We start from the raw sequence: 24,230 nt of genomic DNA on the forward strand, positions 1-24,230 counted from the left end.
AGCATTTTACATTTTTTAGTGGATGTTAAACTAAGATCCAACAGGCAGTCTCTGAGCCTGACTGCATTCCCAGACACTCAGTTATCTTGCATATTAGTAATTCAATAGACTGCTTAGAAGACTGGCATCCACCGGTAAAGCCCCATGCTTGAACATGCAGAGCTACATATTAGTTGCAAGTCCTATTTATAGTGCTTTATGTGTGCAGACTATAAGAATCAGCTATCAGGGAGTGTGAAAGTACAATCCAAAATGTATTCACCCATTATGCTGGCTGCCCAAGTGGCATGATTGTTTTTAAAAATGTGCTAAGACCCCCTCTAGTTATTAGCATGCTTTATATAACCTAAATGATGCTCGGGTAATTTGCATTTGCTTGATTCAGACAGTGTGCTCCCAGGAGCCTTGCACTGTGTGCAGCACTGAGCACTTTCTGCAAACCGCCAGTCAAATGTCTCATAGCCAATTTGACTGAGCACTACAGTGCACCCCTTCAAATTGTGTTCTTATCTGGCTGATGCCCTTTTCTTGCAGCAGAACAAAGGTCCTTTGCAATATCAGTAAATTTAAAGTATTCCTTGAGTTCCTATGGAACTAGATTTATTGCCTGTTGTTACAAGTTTTTTGTATTAAAGTTGTTTGCTTTAGCAATTGCTGCTCTTTGCTTTTTATTAGTTTAATATGGAGTTAAAGGGCATGAACTTGAAACTGGGAATAAATGTACATTTAACATGCTGCTTACTGCTTTGAGTTCTTATCTGTATGTATAACTGTACATACAACAGACAAACTGCTTCTTTCTGCAAATTCTTTTGCTCATAATTGGCCATTGTGTGTAAGCGTGAATGTGCAAATACTGTTAATTGAGAGGCCGGCTTAGAAAATAGCACTCTTGAATGTTCTCCTTTGAATCCAGGTCATACTTATTGCTTCCAATCCTTCTTGTACTAAGAAATCTTTTTTTTTGTTATGAAGATGTAAAAGTGGAAAGCTTCTAATTCTGAAACATATCACACAGCCTTCCTAAATTTTTTGAGAAGACCTATTTTATTTTCAGTATGTAGTTCACCACAAATAAAGCATTTATAAATTTGTCTCTGACTGAGATGTTTTAAAGACCTCTGGGGCATGCAGAGATACTTGATCTATACTTTCAGCCAGTTAGATGGTAGATCCATGCTATCTAATGCTCTTACCAAATATTAGTCTTGAATTACATTATAGAAACTTTTGTTTAGAATTCAGTGCCAAAAGGACTGGTTACGGAGCTATTAGAGTTTGATATGTTTGCCTGTCTTCCACTGAAAAATTGCGTTGCACAGTAAGTGAAAAGATCTTCAAAATGAAGGCAAGAAATACTGAACTTTTTTCCCACTCTGTTATTTGGCTTATTGCAACCTTGCAAAATTGTCATAAAAATTTAGCAACTAAAAATCCAATTAACTCTTCTTTATCAATATAACAAATATTAAACGGGAATGGAATGAGAAGATTCTTTACTCATTCTCCTCTATTCACTACCCCTCAGTGAGACTCAGTGAGATCACTTTCAATGTATAGGATTGCTTACACTAGTAATGCTATTACTGAAATAAAATATTTGTTTCCAACTCATCCTAAATAAAAATATAAAAATATCTAGTTTTACACTGAAGGTGATTTATTTTTTATTTTTAAACTATCATACTAATAGTTTCTACCTTTTAAATGCTGTATCTCAAGTTTTGGAACGGCAAATAGTTTTCTACTTACTGTTTTCCACCAATAGATGGCAGGTGAAGCCCTAGAAATTTATTCACTTGCTACAGCATGAAATAAGAACACATAGTTTGCGCTTGCCAGCTGTAAATAGGTGCTCTCTGATATCTCTTCAGATGTCATCATGATTTAGTCCTAGCCCATCCACCTTGCATTATAAACCTTAGTCCAAGTTTAGGAATAGCTACATTTTGTGTGTAAGACTGTTAATTCTTATTTATTTTGTCCTACTCCATTAGGTCAAACTGAAGTTTGCGCACATCGCCTTTCTCTCTTGGTTGGGAAGGTATTTGTCAGCATGGCGTAGCAGCTGTTACACTCATTCAGGGTCTTAGGACTGAGCTTTCTGTAATGAAACAAGAAAGCTCTGCATTCATACCCACGTCACAAATCATAATGATTGTAAGCTGGAACAGAATAGCTTGAAGCTCAAGCTTTGATTTCCAGTTCCATAAAAGCTAGAAACAAGAGAGAGGGAGGGGGGAGAGACAGAGAATGGCGGCAGAAAGAGCCTATACAGTGATAAAACTAATTTTAATAAACCACAATAAGGATGCTCATAATGTGATACTATAATTCTTCATATATAATGCTGTATTTTTTTTTTTAAATCCAGCTCTTCTCTGAAATATAGAAGCAGGAGGGATTGAATCTTGTTTTTTACATACAAGCCAGGTACAGTGCTTAAAGTTACAATGAAGTGGTATAAAAAGATAGGGATTTTCTTCTGCACATGATATAATGATTTTAAGGACAGCATGTAATGCGTTGTAATCAATTAATTGTAGGATTTACTTGAAAAATTAATAGAAGCGTGCATAAATCACGTGGTTTGAGGAGTGCGGAGCACAAAAGGATACTTTCCTTCTAGGCAATCTGCATTAGTAAATGTGCATTATTTCTTCTGCAAAATGATTTCCTGAAATCAGTCTGCCTCGCAATTGCCCTGCTGTTACTGGCAGTCTAAGTATTGATGACTAAGTGATCATTAGAGCTCAGCTGGTTCTTGTATATATCACAGTACCTCCTCCAGGCTGACCGAGTAGACAAATTTGACTGCTCTGATCCCTGCATGGCAGCCTGGATGAATTCTATTAATCCAATCCATTCACTACTCCTTCCATTTTTATAAGTGAATTTGGGTTTGTGAGCTCCACTTCTAACTGTAACTCTCAGCATGTATTAAAGCTTCCACTGTATGGGCAACAGCAGCAAAACATGGATAAAACCCAAGGCCATCAAGAAGCATCAATGATTAGACACTGAACAATGAAGATCATGCAGCTGAGTCAGTAACTATTAATCACTCACTGCCAGTAATGTTATAGAACAGAAGGGAGGATGTCTGAAACTGCTTCAAATTAACAGCTCTCCAGTGAACTGGGGAAGTTTGGCAGCATATATCATGACCAAAATAAAAAAGTTGATTTTAGGTGTCCAGTTTAGGTGCCGTAGTCTCTCTAGTCCAGACGACAAAGAGAAGACAGCTGTTTGAATACCCCTCTGAAGGAAACCCCTGGACTATGCAGGAACCTGAACTTCCAACCCCATCATCTCAGGCAAATACCCCAAATTAGGCAGCATGAATGACCCCTTTAGACATTGTACCTGTCACTGAACGTGAAATAAATGGGTGCAATTAACAAGCAACTTCCCAAGGGCCAGGTCATAGCATGCAAAACCAGCACACTACCACTGACTTGACGGTAACGCGACGCTAAGCTGTACATGATCTTGACCCTCAAATGACAGAACGTGTTATCACAACAGAATTATTAAATAATCAGACTGGCTCAAAGTTATGCATTTCCCCTTAGCTTGCTTTTGTTTGGAGCCTCTCCCTCTGAAGAGTAAAGTTTTCATTCAAACCTCAGTTGAGAGCAGCCTGTAGCCAGTGAAACTGCAGACAAAGGTCTGTAAACAATAACTGCTCTGTAGAGAACAAGCTGACCTTTATAGATGTTAAACAAAACAAAAAGGGTTGATTGAGGCTGTGCAGTACATGCTCTCCGAAATATTAAAACCAAGAAAGTCATGGAAGGTTAGTTTATGAACATGCAGTGTGATAAATTATGTCAGTGGATGGTGGGGTAGGAAAGGGGAAAGCATGATTGGGTAAAATATTTAGGGAAAAAAGCCTGTATCCTCAGCTGGAAAAGGAAAAGTGTGTAATGCTGACTTCTATTAAATGGAAACAAAACCCAAACCTATGTTATCTAGAGCAGGTCAGGTGCTAAAGTCTCCATGACTCATTTTTAAAAATTCTGATTAATACAGTAAGATATGTTATAATGTTTTTTACAATAAGAAATCTATTGGTAAACTCCAAAGGATAATTACTTACAGTTTAGCTACAAACATGTTATTAATACAGAGAAGGACAATCTAACCTATATAGAATCATAGAATCATTTAGGTTGGAAAAGACTCTTAAGATCATTGAGTCCAACCATAAACCTAACACTGCCAAGTCCACCACTAAACCATGTCCCTAAGCGCCACATCTACACCTCTTGTAAATACCTCCAGGGATGGGGACTCAACCACTTCCCTGGGCAGCCTGTTCCAATGCTTGACAACCCTTTCGGTGAAGAAATGTTTCCTAATATCCAATCTAAACCTCCTTTGACCCCACCATAACCCTATCCCTGCCAAGTCCACCACTAAACCATGTCCCTAAGCGCCACATCTACACCTTGTAAATACCTCCAGGGATGGGGACTCAACCCCTTCCCTGGGCAGCCTGTTCCAATGCGCGACAACCCTTTCGGTGAAGAAATGTTTCCTAATATCCAATCTAAACCTCCCCTGGCGCAACTTGAGGTGGGGCTGGGGACTCTTATCCTATCACTTGTTACTTGGGAAGAGACCAACACCCACCTCGCTACAACCTCCTGTCAGGTAGTTTCAGTTTCAGTCTGCCTGTGTCTTGTGAACCCAAACTACAGGCAAAGGCTGCAGAATGCTGCACCTCTCTCTCTCTTTCCTTTGCTCCCTTTTAATTTTCCCTTTCCCCACAAATGTACGGGGGGGTGGGGGGTGTTCAGTTTAAATAAATCTCTTCCTGTCACTTTCTGGAATGGGATAGTTTCATCATCCAGCACTTCAAGGAGGTTCCAGGTAAACCTTCTCATTTCCATAGATGCTCCTCAGTCTGCAATGATATTTTCAGGTGCAAAAGCAGGTCCCTCCTATGTGGTGGATGTAGGAGCAGTAAGCACTGTACTCTCATTGCAGATGCTAGTGCTGGAACAGTTCTCCCATCAAGGAGACCTAGGGGCTCAAGGAGCTAGAGGGCCTCTTAAATTTCAATTTGCTGCAGTTCAGAGATTCAACATCTGCACTGTAAAAGTCTTGGGGTGCAAGGACTGTTCAGCTGAGCCAGGTTGAAGGGCAAAGATAAGAAGGGGGACAGCAGGAACAGGGTGGGTGCTTTGATGGTGGGTGAAGAACATTCTTATTGAACCTCCTGAAGTTATAGAGGGACCATCAAATACCCTCAAGGACTTTGTGAAGAAACAATCCCACAGGCTCGAAACTGCATGAGAGAGAACAGCTATGCAGATCTCTATCATTCTAGGGCCACTGTCCATTCCCAAACTGCAGTATATAGTATAGGTGCAGGTATAGTACACCCCGTGCCCACCTCAATGTGCCTCTGAAGCCAGAAAGCCACGGCTGAATATTCACATCCCTTCTGCAAGCAGGGAGGGGGCTAGGAAGGATAAGCCTTCACTTCACCAGACTTGCAGGGGAAGCCACATCTCTCATCCAGTGGTAACAGGACACAAGCAGTTATTTACAGACTGGTACCATACTGTCTCTGAAGCAAAATGCACATCCCCACAGCACCTATCCAATACTGTAAACAAGGACCTAACCATGTAGTGAAAGCAATGCCCAGAACAGAAGTACTTTAATACAAAAATGTTTATGCCAAAAACATAGTACTGCCCCGTCATGCTTTTTATATGCTTTAAACACGGTTTCTAGAAGACAGCAAAAATGGCTTTGGACAGCAGAGGAGCTATCTGGCATTACAGCTCTTTGCAATGCAGGATGACTTGGAGAAAGCGAAGGATCATACTGTGATCCTTCAAGTAACCTGCTGGGAATCTGAGGAGAAAGCCCGAGATCACTGAAGTCAAGAGGCATTTTGACTTCAGTGGGACCAGCATCTCTCCTTGGCTTTTAAGCAAAAATGCAAATCACATACCTCTAAAAAAAGAAGTTAATAACCAACACATTATAGACTATTCTGCCTTAAAGTGAAGCAAAGCACTCTGCTAATGAAACATGAAAGTGCAGGTACACATCTTTGGATTGGCTATTGGGTAAGGTCTGAGCAAAACTTGTGGGGAAAAGGGGGACTTTCCAGACAAATCCCAAAAGCAAATCTATGATCACATTAGGAATCTATGTTAAATGGACAAAGAAGCTCGTGAAACCAGTGCAGCAAGGTATAAAGATGCCCAGGTAGGAGAGAGAAACAAGAAGTCATCCAACAATAAAGTATCACATTCAAAAGCTCAGCCATAATTTGTTGATGTGGACTGATTTTCAGAGATGCTGAGCCGAGTTTGACGGATGCTCAGGATCACCGAATATCAAGGAAACTTACTTTATTCCTGTGCACTATCCAACATGCTGCATAGTATCCCATTTGTTTTAGCTGCAGACAAATTATTGAAAACTTTTACATTTTCCTGGTTGCAAACTGAAACTATTTACCATAGGTGTGGCCTCTGTGAAATCCATCAGGAGGTCACCTGGCTCCAAAGCAAATGTACTTCCAGCATCTGTGGAACTCTAAAGGCAAAAAAGAAACCCAGCATTGAAAAAAAACATTTAATTGCTGTAATTCTGTTAGTTGTTTTTGTTTTTTCTTAATTCCGTAAAGCATAGATTGCCAAATGGATTTCAAATTTCACACCATGTTTTTTAAGTATGGCTACTCAGGAAAGACAGGCAACAAAATTATGCACCTTTGAAATCAAGGTAAATATTAATTTAATCCTGACCCACTGCCCCCTAATGTTGATGAAAAACTATTACTGATTTTAATTGGGTCTTGGAGCAGGCTCTAAGTATTTCCTTACGCAACAGATTAAACATATTACTACAACTCTGCATTAAAAACTACTCCTAAATGTAGAATCACTCCATCTAAGGAAAACATGTTATCTACAACTCCCTCCCACCCTTCCTGAATACCCTCTGAACTGACATAAGCTCATCTCTCTGCATATTACCTTGCCACCAGGCGAAACCTGTGTTTGTCCTTCTGATGTCTGTGGTGTACACGTTTTCTGTGACCCGGGAGATGCTGAAGACACAGGTGTTGATGCCGCTGCTGCTGCTGCTAGTGCTGGAGGAAGGTCATCTTCATCACTGCGGTTGATAAAAGCAGACAGATCTTCTCATTAGAAAATGTCACCGGACTTTGACCATACTTGTGCTGGAGGAGGCACTGGAAACCTGTATGTCAGCTGTAGTGCTTTGGAGTGAAGTTCTGTTTACTCTTCCATCTGTAATGCAGCTAACTTTTCAAGTAAATTAGATTTTTTAAGCTTTAAAGATTCCTCAAAAGTCGATTGGCGAGGTAACTCTCATCTGCAAATGGAAGTCTTATGGGTATGATGTGCAAGTAGTGTTTCTATGGAGTAAGTATATATGAATAAATGAACTGATGTGATATTACTCTAATGTTTATTCTTTTCTACGGCGGCTGGCTGTATTGATAAGAACAGATCTGGTTAGATCCATCCATGGGACCGACCGCTTCATTGGCTTTAGACCAACAGGAGATTTGACACCCATTATGCAGCTAGTCTGTGCTATTGTTTTCAAACTGTTTTTAAAGGACTTTGATCGACTCCAAAAAGGAGCTCTTTAGAAACATTCTTGTGAGGGTATCTTTTTCCTGTCCCATTTATTCTGTTTACACAGAAAACATTTTATTTAAAACCAGGTTGCATGCTTCCCTTGGGCTCTAGGCCGTCAAGCTGAGCTCTTCCCATCTCACCTACTGTCACCACTAAATGAAAGCCAGTAGAGATATTATACCTTCATTTACTTTTGTAGAGCCCCATTGGCTACAAATCATTGGGATCAGTCAGCCCTGAGTCAGGATGTTTCCAATTGCTAATCGCAATTGCACCGAGGTAAACAGAGTCACAATTTAGCCTACAGAACCTTTATTACTGGGAATGATGTGTGAAAAGGAAAGACTACAGCTTGACAGTTTAAAGCACATGGAAAAATGATGAGAAAAATGGTTTCTGCTCATAAAATGGCACCAGTTTTAACTACCAATTAGGTAGTCACAGTGCACAGATGCCTGCCATGCCAGTTTGACAGACACTTCCAGAACGGAACTGTACTTGGTTTAGTGCTACTTGAAGGCAGCATGCCTGGGCAACGCAGTACTTCAAAACTACATGACGTACAGGGTACACAGACTTATGGTGGGTTGTTTGGGTGATAGCAATGTTTTGTTATTATGATATAAAGCTATGTTGATTAATGTTATCTTTTCCATGCTTCATTTTTTATTTCTTCTGGGTAAGGATAGAATTTAGCACCAGAGCATGTACAATACAGCGTTTTTATGCTGGAAAGAAAATGCAAAATCTTTTGGACCTGTTCAATAGATGTTTTATTAATGCAACAAGCCAGAGCTGGGCTGTTGACCTAGTTAACCTCTCTTTCAGAAACGGGTAGCTGACATTTTCTCAGTCCTTGCTCTTCACTCTCAGCAGGAATATACTGGCACCCTCCCCATCCTTGCTGGGTAAAGCTGCTCTGTTGCATACAAGGAAGTGGAAAATTGTCGAGAACTTGCCAGTTCAGAAAGGCTTCTTAGTGTCCGGGAACCAAAGCTAAGGGTTAGGGTCCAGTCTTATCAGTCATCGAGCTATTAGCATGCAAGCTACAAGTCTGAGAATTGGCCTTCTTCACTGTATTCCTTTCACAATACTTCTTCACTATTTCTTTGCATTTCCCATATTAGCAGTCCAGACACAAGATAATTTAAATTGAATAGAATTTAGGTCTACAGGAACAAAAAACAACCACGGCCCATATTTTTAACTGTGGAGTCTTCAGCCCTACACATGGCCATAGCATAGGTGAAACCTGTGGTTAGATGTGTTTATGTGTACTTGAGGTGCTGTTCCTCATGCCTAACACTGGACAACTGAAAATCCACGTGGGGGCAAGACGTGCTCAAAACTGGTTCCTCAAAAACTCACCAACCAAAAATTGAGAATTCACTCCTGAATACATAACTATTTTTTTTTAAATATAGTGTTTAAATGTTGCTTGTCTCTATTTGTGTGATAACACCATTGCCTTTTCCACCGCATAACCCTGCCTCTAGTCTCCTTTCCATTCCACTTGCCTCCCACTGCACTATTCGTCACTTCAGCTCTTGTATTCCTGAGTTCTGTTCTTCCCAGACACTACTGAATTCTCTGCGGTACCATTACTCCCCGTGCCCCCGGCATCCTTTCCCTTCTCTCTAGGACAACCTCTCACTCATTTTCATTTACCCTCTCCTCCTTTCCTCAGTGCCATTCTCAGGTGTGGGGCCACGCATTCTGCAGGTGCTCAGCAGCTCTGGGGGACTGCCTGACTGTTCACATGCAGAAAAGGTAGGTGCTCAGTCTCTGGCCCAAAGATTTTCTCTTTGCCCTTTAAGAACAAGTTGGCTAAACACTTTCTCAGACAAGAATGATCTAGGAATAGCCGATTCTGCTTCAGGGATGACCCTTGAGGTACCTATTTTCGTTATTCTATGTCCTAGTACCTATACCTGGTACCTATTGGTTGTCACCTTCTATTTATTGGTAAACACACCCTCTCCAGCCCTAACCTACCCTAGAGCAATTTTTTCACCCAGATTCTTAAAAACTGATTTCTTACTAGCCTTGCTATCTTCAACACCAACTTATCCTACTACCTTACTTTGATGGTCCCATGGGAAATTTTCTGCTTCTGCATACATAACATCACCAAGGTACCCTTACATCAAAATTGTCTACACAGCATAACCCTGTTCTCTTTGTTTGCCATGTAACAGTATTTGAGGACCAAGTTTAACAACCTGTTTAGGTTAAAACTTAAATCAAAAACTTTTCCAAGTCTGTGTACAAAAGCTGTGACTATACCTGCAATAGGACATGAATTTCTTGCCTGTCTTTACACATCAGTGTGCTCAAAGAATAGGATCAGCCACCGCGTCTTGTTCATTACCTGCCATATGAAGAGCATCAAATAATTGGTCCTCTCACTGTCACTGCCTTTTCCTTTGCTGACTGCTTTCTACAAATCCCTGCATTATATAAAAATCTGAAAAATCACATGCATCTTGAAATATGTAGGAGAATTCCTTCCCCTGGCTTGTAGAAAAAGATGTAGTAGAAGTGGCATCTCGTTCAGGAAAAGTGCACTGCCGTCTGAGCTATGCTGGGCAGAGTGAATGAGCAGGCTTCATTCAGGCCTTGGGAAACTGCTCCTACCAAACGCTGCCAAGTTCCCTGTCACAGATTACCTTCAGGATTAGAGAGCAGTAAGGGAACCTCGGTTCTCTTCCCAGCTTGAGTTGTCAATTCCCATCTCCTGTCTCATTTTCAAACCATACTGGTTGATGTATCATAGTAAAAGAGATCACGTTATGTGGCCTGCTGACCAAGCTGTGGCTGTGTGTTCCCATATGTCAGCCTTGGTCTCTTGGACAAATACCAAGTTGGTTAATTGCTCATTTTTCTCCTTGTTTCAATTTGATTCATTCTTCTGTTTCTTCTCCTAAATAATTTTTCAGTTTTGGTGATGTAGATTGTTACTTTTTTCCTATAACAAAAGCCAGTGTTCTTAATAGTGAGACAGAAAATAACTACATATTGATATTTATTAGAATCCTTTTGGAGAGAAGGAAAACTTTTGCTAATGTTGCTATATATTTAGTGGCACTAGAATGTTAAATTGCTGGAGGGACTAACAGTTGCCATTCATGTAGAAAGCATACATATTTTTTTCTTCATTATGGCATTGGTGTTCTTGTACTAAAAAGTTTATGCTGACATTGTCCCTTTTCTTCCCTACTTTCTGGCGGCCTTGTCTGTCCTTTCATATGAAGGAGAAATCAACAAACTGATTTCCACATCTATTCAGTACCTCACATCTCCAGAGACTCTCAAATCGGATGAATTAGGTGTAAATGGGATGCCAAAGCCCTATAGGCACAGATCACTCTTGCCAGGACTAAGACCTAACTTTGCTGGTGGTAGCTGTAGTGGGCTTAGCAATTTCTGCATGTGACAAAATCAGAGAGAGAGAGAGAAGGTGCACTTTCTGAGAGGGAATGGCTGACAGCACAGCTTGGCCACCCAACAACTAAGGACTGTTTTCCTCATTTTGCAAACAGAGTTTTAATGAAGCAGACAGAGCAGCTTGCTCCAGCTCACACCAGGTCTTTGACATTTCCTGTAGAAAAGAGGCTTTTAATTCCTAATCTATAAGCTCAGAAAAAGGCAGAAAGCCTGCAATCCTGAGGGTTAGCAACTGCATAGGGACGGCAAATTCATTCTGTATTAAAAGCTTAAAGATTCTCAGTGATGAAAGGAATGGTATCAGCATAAGATCATTATCATGTAATTGCACTCATGCCTTTCAGAAGGCATAGCTAGAGCAGTAATTAGCATCCCCCTTCATGTTCAGCTGCAGTAGGCAAAACCATAAAGATAGTGCTATTCGTTACTCACAAACTGTACTGCCTCGTTAACTTCCTCACACGAGAAACTTTAATCTCCTGCTTTTCTGTAGGGCCAGTTGATGGCGTGGTTTCAGGTCGCACTGGAGCTGGACTTCTAAAAATAACAAGAAAAATATATGTGGCACAGTCTATTTAAGCTACTTCAGGCATATCAACAAAGTTCTAACTCATCAACACGTATTTATCTTGCAAAGTGGCAAGTGCCCATTGAAGTTCATCCTTTTGTTCCATTTATAGTCCACAGGCCAGTGTGCATGAACAGAAAAGGATGTGCCAACTCACTCTCCTGTGCATTGCATACCATTTATAAAAGCAGCAACTGATTACAAATACAGAGCCTATGTAAGAGACCATGTGGAAGTGTCACTGTTTCCAAAATACATTTTAATAACAGCCCAGCAATTCAGTCATGTCAGAAATATTTTTACAAAAAATACCTTTAACAAAAATTGTTTTATGAATTGTGAAACCTGTTCTGCTTAAAATAGTTTTTACCTGAAATTAATCATTATCCTTCTGCATTTGAAAGAGCAGCTCAAGGGAAATGAACTAATGGATTTGATCCAAGAAAAGGATACTTGCTAGGAAAAAAGCAAAATTCAGACATGTTTCAGATGCTCATGAATGTGAAATACACCTGCAGACCTCCAGCAAAGGATAGAAATGGGAATGAGGAGACCCACATAAAACGATCTTCCCTTCAACCATTTATCAGTAGAGTTAGTTAAGGCTTGAATACAAATAGCATAAATACTAAATACAAGACCTTCATGATCTTGGGAGGAAACCATTTCACCCGTGAGCTTGAGTGGCATGAAGACACATGAATTATCTTAAATACTACTTATCTTTGAAGCAACGCATTATGATTAAATACATCATATGTGTAGTAGAAATGCTATAAGCATAACAAATATGCCAAACATTAAAGGAGTAATTTGAAAGTCTTGATTAATAATTTATGAAATGGTATTCTGCCATCTAATCTGAAGTCAGATACTAAGTTAGTACTTCAGCAGCCCTACTGATTGCTGGCGGGACTGCTCATACACTGAGGTACATTCCACAACTGGCAGAAGTGGCACAATCTTGTCTCTAATACTATAAATTCGGGTTGAATTTTTCAAGTCTACTTGCATTGTATTAGTCTTCTAAAGCCGTAATAAGGTAAGCATATTTAATCTTCACAGTTGCAGTTCCCTCTGATGCCCCTGGGAGTTTTAAGCTTCATTAACTCTCTCTGATAACTTCTGAACCTGCTGTCCAGCTACAACAGAACTGGGATGGCATAGCCTTCAGATTATATCTTCAGGTTTCCTATGTGTTTTTCAGTCTTTGGGAAGGCCACAGAGCGTAAGATGGAGGAATGGGAAGTAGGAGAGTACCAAGGACATACATAAATCATAAACCCAACTCTACTAGTTCTACTTCTCACAGAAAAACTTTTGTCGATTTTTGTTCTGCTTTTTGATCCCATTAATTTCAAGAAGTCAGTACAGATAGCAGCAAGATTCCTATCTTGCCCCTTCCCAAATTCCAATTTCAGGGTCAGTCATTTATATCTCAGATTTGCAATGAGATTAATGCAGAACAATCCAGCCAGATTTTCAGACCTTTTGCTGAGTTTCTTAGGCTGGCAAAATAAGGGGAGGATAAGGGAAGAAAAAAGCCCAAACTATCTTGTTTTAACATTGAAGTCAATATGTCTGACCTGGAAATTTGTGAATCAACGTCACAATGGAAGCCCCCAGTGTCATTTTCATCAAGTCAGTCTTCAGAGTGGATGACTGCTCTAGCTATTCTTTTTTTAGACACCTTGTGCTAAACCAAAGGTATCTTTTGACAAGTGAAAAAAATGACTAGTTCAATTTACCCAAAGCAATTTTCAATTCAAATTCTGACATAAGCAGGATAAATATGTTAAGACCTGTTTAACGACTGGATCTGATGGTCAAATCCTCAAGGGGTGTGAATGTGTGTAATGCCATTATTTCCAGCTCAAGCCTTCTGAAATACATTAGCTGAAATTCTTGCTCTGAATGAGCAGTCCCCACAATTCTCCAACACCTTTCTATGACAGTAGTTACAAGTTTTAAACCTTTTCATCAACCCAGTGAAAGAGGGAACAAAAATAATGGTATCAACTACACCTGAGTTGAAAAATGTTTGCTCAAAAAGATAATAAGCAATACACTAATACTATCAAGGGGCTCAGGAAAAAGCACAGTGTGGAAGAGCAAAGCTGGTAACAAACATATCCACAGCACAGCGACACCAAAAATCTCAAAACAAAACAAAAAAATCTAAAAAGAGAATAAATTGGATATTTTCACACAAAGGAAAATTTGAAATTATAATTTTGATGTTTGCTCAAAAACATAATAAGCAATGCACTAATACTATCAAGGGGCTCAGGAAATAGCACAGTGTGGAAGAGCAAAGCTGGTAACAAACCTATTTCCAGTTCATGGCTACTTCAAATTTCTCAAGACAACATAATAATCTGTAATGAGAATAAATTGGATATTTTCACACAAAGGAAAATTTGAAATTATAATTTTTGTTCCTTTAAAAAGTTTCATTTTACAAAGCCTGTATATCTCCTTTTGATTCTCATGGTTTGCAAATTTAAAAAAGGGGAGGAGGTGGGACTTTCGAAGCAGTTATTTCAATTGCCCAAATGAAATTTTTATTTGAAAAGATATTGTGCAATTTTGTAACTAAAGCAGTTTATAATGATTTCAAAGCAAGTTATGAAACTGATTTGTATATATGAAATGTTTTAAAGTTCTAAGTCTGAATTCATCTTGAAAAAAGTTTCACATGAAAAATTTCACTCAACTGTAATTAAAAGTGTTCGAGAACCTGTGCTAGACCATGACAGAACCAAACAGGACCTACTCTCTAACCCAACAAATAGATGAAAAACTTATTATCTTCCTTTGAATGCTGCAAATTTTCAAGTGAACAGTATAAAAAAAAGCCAAGATACAGTACCACCAGACACACCCACTCCTATTTCAGTGATTGTAACTGCTCAGATAAAGTTTACTCATATTTTGTATCATGCCAGTAAAGTATCCCACTCACTTATTTTGCAAAAGCAATACAATTTTTAGAGCAGAAACTTCTTTCCCTTTATTATAAAATTTTGCCATCGTTTTTGTTAAAGGCTGAATACAGTGACTGTCTTCTGATATTTATCAGGCCTCTGGGAGAGACACAAGCACTATTTAATTGCACATTTCGAGAAGCTGCAGGTTATCTAGGGTGTAAACTGAAGCTGCCTCTGAATGAAAAGGAGCAGTGGCAATGCCTCCACCCGAAGAGGCTGACAGAATCCAGTCTACCATAAGCACGAGATGAAATGTTAGACTAGTCCTACCAACTGCAGAGCTGGATTTTTGCCCTCATTAAAACCTTGCTAGGTTAGCTCTTTCCACACCAGCCTAAAAAATCTGTGACAGCTCCTGTTTCATCTCCAAACACTCCTCCTCAGTCTGAACATGCTCAAAACTGTTGCTACTCTCACTTCAGCAACCAGATGCAAGAAGTGCTCAGCTTGATCAACTCAGAGCCTGATCTGTGTTTTAAAAATGGCAGGCTTTTAATATCACACAAACTCTTAAGAATGATCTCATTGATATTCCTGAAAAAGGAGCAACTATAAAGCAGAATAACTTCTATTGCTATCTTTTGAATTCTACAGCCAGAATATATTATCTTATATGGAAAGATATGATGCATGAATAAAAACCTTGTAATTATTTTGGCTATTTCAATAGAGTCATTAGGTGAAGATATCACCATTTGTAGTTTATAGTCCTACATGTAGTAACTTATGTGAGCTTGAACAAAACCTGAAGTGTTGAAGGATCAGCAGGACTCAGACTTAAAAAAAAAAAGAAAAAGAAAACGTGCAGTTGTGCAGTGTTCCTTTGTAAGGTTCTGTTTCAATATCATTAATTCATAAGAAACCTTTTTCCTGTAACAGTATCCAGCCACCACAGCATAAAAATGAAGGTACTGAACCAAGACAGAGTTACCTAATGACCTGGCACCTTACATAAAAATCTGTCACTTCCTGGTGAGAATGACAATAACAACCACAAGTGTCAGCAGGCAGTGGCAGGTCGTCAGAAACTGCCTGTGCACTGAGAGACCCAGCACGCTCTGCTGAACCAGCTTCAGCCCGTTTCACAAGCCTGCACAGAAATATAAACAAGTCCTAGAGAGAGATCCCCCCCAAAACCAAGAAATTCGTTTTGTTCGCAGAGTAGCAGCCAACAGGGCTACCGAAACCAAAACTGCTCACAAAAAACATACACTGTGGAACATTTCAAGTGGCCACAGATATCCACTGATTTAGCTTGAATCTTCCTTGGGGACATGATGTAGGTGCTCGTGCCGAGGGACTCGGGGGGTCTCACGCCGCTCTGGCTCAGCCGTAATGGGGAGACTAGTTCGCAGGGCTGGGGCTACGCTGCTGCCTGCACCACCCCTGCTAAGCTGGCTCCGGGCAGACCTCCGTACTTGTTTGAAACATGGCAAGTGAGCCGTGTGGTAGCAAATGATTGTGCACCTAGTAAGCTGAAAGGGATAAAATAAATTCTTTTTCCCTGGAGAATCCAGTTCAGAATTTTAAAGCCACCAAAGCCTGCTGGGGGAACTTGCTTTCTGCGTTTGTCTTTAACAGGTTTTATCGTCTTTGCTTCTGTTTGTGTCTTTTTTGCCATCTGGAACAATCTCTCTCTCTCTCCATCCTCCCAGACTAAAGCCAAGAGGTAGAGGCTAAAAGCTCCATGATTTACAAGGATACAGCCATCTGCATGAAGGTTGACCTGCCTTCAGGTGCTGACTCATGGAAAAAAAAAAAAACCAACAACCCAGTGGCTGATTTTTAGCTTCAGAACTCCCTTTGAGTGGGAATATGGTAGGAAAATCTTGGGAAGGAAAAGCAAGGAAGAAAGGAAAGAGGAAAAATACTCGATAGATGTGTTCTCTTGTGTATTGAAGACACAGCCTAACAAGATAAGCAAACGCACGCAAACATGCAAATCTTTTCTCAGTCTGTGCTCTAAGGGTTTCACACTTATTTATTTTCCAAAGTTATGGCCATCTGAAGTTAAGAAACAATAATGTGTGCTTTTTCACTCTGATAAGGTAGCTTTTCTCAGAAGACAGGTTAGCTCTCCAAAACATTGTTTGGACATTTGAAAGCTATTGCCAGCATCAAACTTTCCAAATAAAGATTTTTTCTTCTTTTTTCCTTTTTTTTTTTTAATATAGATTGCAGATGTACAACAAAGCTCCTTGCTACAGAGCAACAGCCAAATCCAAAAACAGCTTGTGGGGTTTCCTTATCCTCCTCACTTGAGTTCTGTTCCTTTTAAAGGAAAAAATTCCCTCCCCTCCCTTGTCCTTGTAGTGAAAATGTGTCTGCAGTCTAGATGAAGATGTGATGCTCCTGTGGTCCAACAGATAGAAAATGATGATACAGAAACTGTTTTTTTCCCCCAGCTCAGAGTAATGTTGCACGTGAACACCCAGTATCTAAGGTCAAACTGAGCTACAAATCCTACCTCTCCATACAGCAATCAGGACAGCCATTATAAATGCTGTGGTTTCCAAAGAGCCTAGGTGCAGTTTAAGGGACACGGCCAAAGAAATGCACCTCAGGTGGGGTATTTCATCAACTTAACCTCATCTGAAAGGTCTGAGTACTGCTCCTTTCTCTGTAGTTCGGAGATTAAGAATACAATTACAAACAATTCATCAGCATCTGACTTCAGGCAACAGGTCAAAGAGGTCTTTAATACTTGGAATGAAGTCAAAGAACATACCTAGGTGTCCTATCTGCAATCTTTAATGCAGACAGGCATGCAAAGGGTATGCAAGAGTTCAGCTTGAAGTTATGACTTTGATGCAGAAATTACTGGGTGAGGTTCCTGTAAAAAGCCAGAGTAGCAGATCCATTAACATGTCCACCGGATTGAGGCCAGGCTGATGTGTACTTAACTATTCACCTTGTTTTTGGAAACGCTGGTTGAAATTTTTCGGTTGGAGAATGAATGTTTTTTATTTTTGAGGATGAAGATTGAATGAAAAAGCAGCTTTCTAAAAGCAATTAATATTTGTTAGGAAGAAGTCAACATAGACAATGTTTTTAGTTTTCCTAGAATATTTCACAATATGTTTAGAAGGAGATATTTAAATGTTGTTTCAGAGCCTGCCTCATAGAGTTAAGTCCATTCTGATTCTAAGAAAACACAACCTGCTTGGATTCACCAAAGTTCACGTCAGGTAAAACCAAGCACGTAATTTTTGATCAGCTTCAATTCTGACCTGCCTAAAAGTTCTTTTGTATATGTCTGTTTTTCTAGGGAACTGAAGTCTTTGACTTGAGGAAACAAGCTGTTTCTTAGCCTCCAAATGTCAACGTGGAGATCTCCTACCACAGCTCTTGCTGGATGCCTGGTCCAAAACTTCAGCTCCATGATGCTTAGAAACTACCTACCTAGAAACTGTCCGTGGCTAAGGCCCCAGACTTGAAGACCTGGTGTCAGTTTGCAATCTTTGTAAGAACTGCTGTCAGATGCAGCATCCAAGAGAGGTTTGTGGGCCCACAGCCGTCTCTATCAATCGAAATTTCTAAATAAAAATCAGTTCATGTGCCTTGAAATCTTGAGCAGCTGATAAGCAGGTGTACAATAAATTCCACTTCTCTGAGAACGCTACTACCACTCCAGAACCCTAGCTTTCCTTACAAAAAAGGAAACTTGTTTTTTTTTTCTTAAAAAAAATGTTGCCTTGACTTATGATTCCAAAGAGTCCTAAGTCAGTGTCACTGATAGAAAAAGTCAGTGCACAGAGTACATATTGTTGGATAAGCTAGAACAAACTCCCTGTGCACAAGCCTATATGCTGTTGGAAAGCTACCATGACATTCACTGGAAGTGTATGTATAAAGACAGATACCGAGGTGTTAGTTCCAGATTCAAAATGTGTACAGATTAGGCAAACATCAGTGTGCTTTGCACCTTGCTCATATGGTCACATCCTGAGAGCACCTGCAGAGAGCCAAAGTTCTCTGAAAAAACTGGTTCAGATTCACACTGCACCACTGCACCAGGTACTTCAGCAGGATGTTAGCTCAGATACCAAGAGATGGTAATTCAAATGTTAATATAGTCTGTGCAGGTGAGAAAGGAAAGGGAAAAGCACAAGAATGCAGACATTACTTTGAGTGACACTCTTCCCTTGATGATACATGAAAGTTGTATGTAAGAAGTATCATCACTTCGGTCAGAAAAGGTGTAGGACATATTCACATAAATTGAAAGGCAGCCAAACTCAAAGCCTAGTGTACAGCAGATGCACGAGCCACAGCAGGGGAATCAGATTCTGACAATCTGTATGAACAAAGCTTACTCTGCATTGGGCATTCAGAAGAGTGCCTGTGATTACTTCTCCTGATTCATCTGTACCCTGTATAACTTGATATAATTTAATATTTTCCACCCTTCTTTTCTGGTGTGCAGCATCATCGAGCTCTGTGCGATAACATTTAATTTTACATTACGTGTGGAGCAGCTCCTAATGTAATTAGGCTTAATGTAATAGCGTAATTTGGTTTTGGATGGGAAGATTTACAAAGAAAATTAGAATAAATGAATGCACAAAGCACCAGCTGGTGCTTATACCTACTCCCACATAAGAATATTGCTATTTGCAATCCTATGAAAGATGAGATAATTTGGATAACAAGGATCAACAAAGGGTGATGCAGCAGTTGGTCTAAACAGAAAGAAATCCGCAGACAAATCCTGAACCACGTGGGATGTAAAGCATGCCAAAGTTGGTAGCAACCCAAAAGCATGTTATAAGGGAAAATAAATATTGCAGTCCATAAATGTACCACATGGTGCACAGCAGCAAGTGGCAACAGCGACAAGAACAGTAATAACTGACCAGCCAACTTGAGGGCTTCAGTTGAAGAGGGCTCTTGACTGACAACACTTGGGCACCTGCCTCAGAAATGCAGGAACTTGCATTTACACATTTGATCAGTATTTTGCATAAGAGGCTGTATAATCTCCATCTTTGGAGGTTTTCAAAATTCAGCTAGACAAAGCCATGGCTGACCTGATCTAGTGTTGGTGACAATCCTGCTTTGAGCAGGAGGCTGGACTAGATGACCTCCAGATGTCCCTTCCAATCAACAGTTCTATAATTCTACGATAAACAACTAAAATTTCTCAGAAACAATGTCAATTACTATTTCAATTTTCTAAAACATAAACTCAGAAGAGTGTATCTATTTTAACTACTGGATAGTCTTGTGTGTGTAACAGTAAACAGCTCACAAAATGAAGACTAACATTTAGCCAACGAAGGTGTTAGTGTTTACATGTACCAGCTCTTGAAGACCATTAGCCAGATCAGCTGCATCAGACATGTATCATGTCTAAACTTTCCTGAGCTCCAAGTGCATGAAGAAAACAGTACATTATCAGCAAATCCCAATAATTGCCAGATAATTCCTGTCTTACAAATTTTATTTCAGTTGCTTTCCAAACTTTCTTTAACTTTAGGCATTTTTGCTAACATTTCCACTGTCTGACTTGTCCCAAGATGAAAGTTTGACTTGGCAAACAGGCTATGCCTGAGGATGACCAGTATTTTGTTTGGTTCCAAAGTATTAGCAATTCCTGACATCTGTACTAATTTGGTCTAATTCTTCACAAAGTGGAATTCCTGAAGCCAGTGCAGCAGAGTTATACAAGGGATTACTCTCAGCCATATTTGAAGAAGAGAACAAAATAACAAATGTGTAGACCTTTATGTTAAATATTGCCAAACTGTGTGTGCGTGAATCTGTGCGCACATGCACCCACATAGACACACTATAGGCTTACCCAGGTGGTCATAGCCAGAGAGACAACAGATACTTCAAAGAGTTTTCAGGAGAGCTTTGTGTATAGGCATTGGGGAAATTGTACAGATGGTGCTTCTGTCTGACAAAGCTTTGAATAAGGAGAGGAATAATGGAAGGAATTCTCTTGATGGGGTTCTGTGGTTAGCCATATATTTATTACATTTAATGAAGGAAGCAGGCTGGCAATTAGGTGGGAAATTTCTGGAAAGAAAGTTCAAGAGCTTATCTTTCTAGCAGCCCATCCCTTTACTAAGAAACGGGTGAGGTTTATAAAAAGGTGGAGAAGTGACTATGTGATTCACATTCACTTGATAAGCTGCAGGAGAGAAATCTCTGCATCCCTGATCACTAGATGGGCTGGGCCTCTGATCAACAGGAGAGTGTGACCAGAGGTGATAAGAAATTGGGTGACTACAATTTTCACGTTTATATTTCCGACAATATTTTATACCTCCTTCATTATACAAATGTTCTGGCAGTCAGCCTGAACCCCAGTCTCTCAAGGCTAAAAGAATCAAATAAAAAAATCCCAGTTGGAGGCAGGTGATGAGAGCCTTACCAAAACTATACAGAAGAACGTGCAGCAATCTCAAACCTGAATTAAATTAGATATCTAATCAGCAAATTCTTCCTGAACACTTCTCCCTCGACACTTCTATCTGGAGACCGAGTTAGATACCTGGGTGTAAGGAAGTTTCTAACAGACAGGGAAATGCCTCTCTTACTTCCTCATAATCCTTTCTGGCCCATTCAGCACCATGACAGGTCCTCCTCTAACAACACTAGAGAAAATGTTCTGTTAGAAAGGCTTTTCTAGCTCTAGTGGAAGATGAATTCCTCTTGTTGGTCATAAAACGGGCTGGCATGATCACTGCCTCCCTTGCAGACTTGGGCCCTACATCCCAAAAGAAGTACTGTTAAAAATCATTGCAAAATGACTGGCATTGCAAATTCCAAACTAGACCAATGTTCACACACACATTTTTACTACATGCCTTAACAAAGCATGCCTTGCTATGCAAGGTGGTAACTGCAAACTAACTGTATCCCTTCTTGATTTGATACAGGCAGTATAAAAAGCAAAATAACGCAAATACATAAATAACACATTTTTTCAGGTATTTTTTTCTTTCATAAACCAGTATTATGTTTTGCCTTGTCCAAAATGCTTATGCCCCAGCAATATAGCTGGGCTGTACTTCTCTGTATGTATTACTTGGATGTTGATGAAAACGTGTGTGCTTTCAAGTCTGTTACAACAGAGCTGTAGTAAAGACATGTCGAACTCTTCTTGGTGGGACTTCTGTGCCTTATAAAGATAACTCACGGCTCTCCTACTTAACCTGCTTTTGAAATTCCCCTCCCATTAGTTGCTCTCATTTGACTTTGTTCAGCTGAGAGCTCCATCATGTGCAGCCTGGATGGATCCAGCTGAGGTAACCACACAACTTCCCTACTGCCACTGTCCAGATCTGCTGCTCTGCTAGGGGTTATCAGCAAAGCAGCAGGGTCAGCAAGGGGAATGTATGACTGTGTCCCAGTTCATAGTGTGCTGTATCAGTCTTAACTGAAGAATAAGGAGAGTGTAAGCTAGGACACTGCAGCACGTATTGGGCTGACTGAGTCACCAGCTTTTTCCTCACTGAATGTGGGAACCAGCACTTAAAACAGTCTGGGAGAAAAAAATCCTATCCAGAGGAGGTAAAACTATAGAGACACACAGCACTGCTCTCCAAAAGCAGGAAGGAGAGAGGACTGTACTCTTCTGTGGTCCCACATCCACCTGCAGCTTAATCTGATGTGTACAGGTTAGCTATTAATAGGAAGACCAGGAGACAAACTGTGCACTTCCAGCCTGTGCACCAAATGACAGAGCAAATTTCACAGGTTTTCCCCTCCTGAAAGCTGACAAAATCATGCAATTTCAGCTTCAGCTGTGGGTTTTTTCCCCATATTTAAAATGACTTAGATATAGAAGGATCCGCAGTTTGCCAACAGACACAGAAAACAGGTGAATAAATTGACTGATACGTGATGACTTTGCATAAACACAACATTATACACCATTCTGAGGCCATGCCCAAGAAAATGACTGGAGACTTGCTTGTAGAAAAAGTGGCTATACCACACATACATATGAGTAATTACCAGTTGAACCAGAACTAATTCTACGAAGAGCTATAGCAATTGTTAGACAAATTGAGTCTGCCGTGGCAGATGCTAAAATAATTGCTCAGGGGGACTACAGGCCATATCCAAGCAGTTAATTCATTAGAAGTGTAATCTTCAGAGTGGCAATGGACGAGCAGACAAAATGGTAGCAAAGAGGGCACAGTTCTTTAATCAAACAAGCACTACTGCCCTCCTTCCTCACCTTCTATTTCCCTATTTGTATAAACAATTCATGCTTCAGTTAATGATCAAAACTGCATGTGTTTGCTTCCTAGCTAGCCTGAACACATTTCCCAGTGTCTTGGGTCTGGAAAAAACAGCGCTTTGCTAGTGCATTGTACCGTCATCAGTAATCAAATATATGAAGTCACTGTCCCTGCTTTAAATCCCTTGCATGAAAAGAGTGGAGTATTGTTAAATAGCTGTGACAGATACTGGTTTCAACTGGCAAGATATTTCAGCAAACTAGCATTCCTCAAACATTCACACAGGTGTTGTCTACAGGAATGTCTGCATGGGTACTTGAAGGAATAAAAATCATATTCCATGGGGAGGGCTTTTTCACAAAGGACACTTGTGTATTTCTCAACTAAAGAAGAGAAAAACTCCCAGGTGACTTGTCTGACCAGTATGAACTAACTCTTGACTCTACTCAGATGCAATTCCTAGTAGAGCAAAGGCTCATTTGTGTCCATCCAAGTCCACAAAATAGAGGTTATAGAGGATGTTATTGGCAAATAGGTCACGTGCTGGCTGTCTGCAAGGGTGCATATGTGCCTGCAGAAAGGGAAGCCACTTGAAGGAGAAAGAGAATTGGTTAGACACTGAATTTATTTTGCATTATTTTCTGAGTGATGAATGCAGGCTGTTAAAATTGGTCTATCCCTGAGCATTGATTACTTGTATATTTGCACCTCCAGGACACAGACACAAAGCAATAAAACAATACCATTTCATTTGGCACAACTGACTGTAGAGGAAACAATGTTTGACATAAACCAGATGAAAATAAATATTAGACAAATATACACCAGACTGCTGCATACCGAGAACTCCAAAGTGGCTTTTATGAGTTTATAAGCTTGGATGTGTGCAAAAAAACAGTAAAACTAGCTTTGCAGCCAGGCTGCCATCCTTACTCATGCTGAATAGTACTTCACCTCACAAAGCACACAACTCATTTACAGCTCAGCATGATGAAGAAGGAGAGAATCTATTACAAATGTGAAATAGAAGGCTTTTCTACAGATGTTATGCAGAAGTTCAGCAAAGGCGAGTAAGGAAAACAAGTCTTCAGTCACGTTCCAAATCACTCAGGGCTTTACAAACCAGGTCCTCCTGAACTGCTTCTGGAAGTGACAGCGACCCAACAAAGGGTGTTGTGGCAAAGACAATACATGAAACCCATTTCTATTAAACAAAGAAATAGGTCACTGTGTAACATACGTGATGAATTTTCTCAGTGGTCCTAAGAAAGTTTTGCAGAGGTCTAAAAAGGGCAATGGCACAGGAGAAAAGTGGGTGATTCCAAACATCAAGTAGACTTTGCAGCCCCTTGGACAAACAAATGAGAAAATCAGGGCCTGC

The 24,230-nt window shown here is 40.1% G+C and overlaps 1 protein-coding gene across 1 annotated transcript in view; it reads right to left on the minus strand.

Moving 5' to 3' along the window:
* Nucleotides 1-24,230, minus strand: part of EPB41L4B (erythrocyte membrane protein band 4.1 like 4B) — a 147,711-nt gene that overhangs the window by 25,842 nt on the left and 97,639 nt on the right. Inside the window, exons 20-22 of the mRNA XM_019472320.1 lie at nucleotides 11,523-11,627; nucleotides 7,011-7,149; nucleotides 6,490-6,567 (exon numbers count right to left, since the gene is read on the minus strand). Of these exons, the coding sequence (XP_019327865.1) occupies nucleotides 6,490-6,567; nucleotides 7,011-7,149; nucleotides 11,523-11,627 (322 nt within the window). The remainder of the gene's footprint in view (nucleotides 1-6,489; nucleotides 6,568-7,010; nucleotides 7,150-11,522; nucleotides 11,628-24,230) is intronic.

Source organism: Aptenodytes forsteri, unplaced genomic scaffold, assembly GCF_000699145.1.
Source record: "Aptenodytes forsteri isolate BGI_AS27 unplaced genomic scaffold, ASM69914v1 Scaffold114, whole genome shotgun sequence".
Lineage (NCBI taxonomy): Eukaryota > Metazoa > Chordata > Aves > Sphenisciformes > Spheniscidae > Aptenodytes > Aptenodytes forsteri.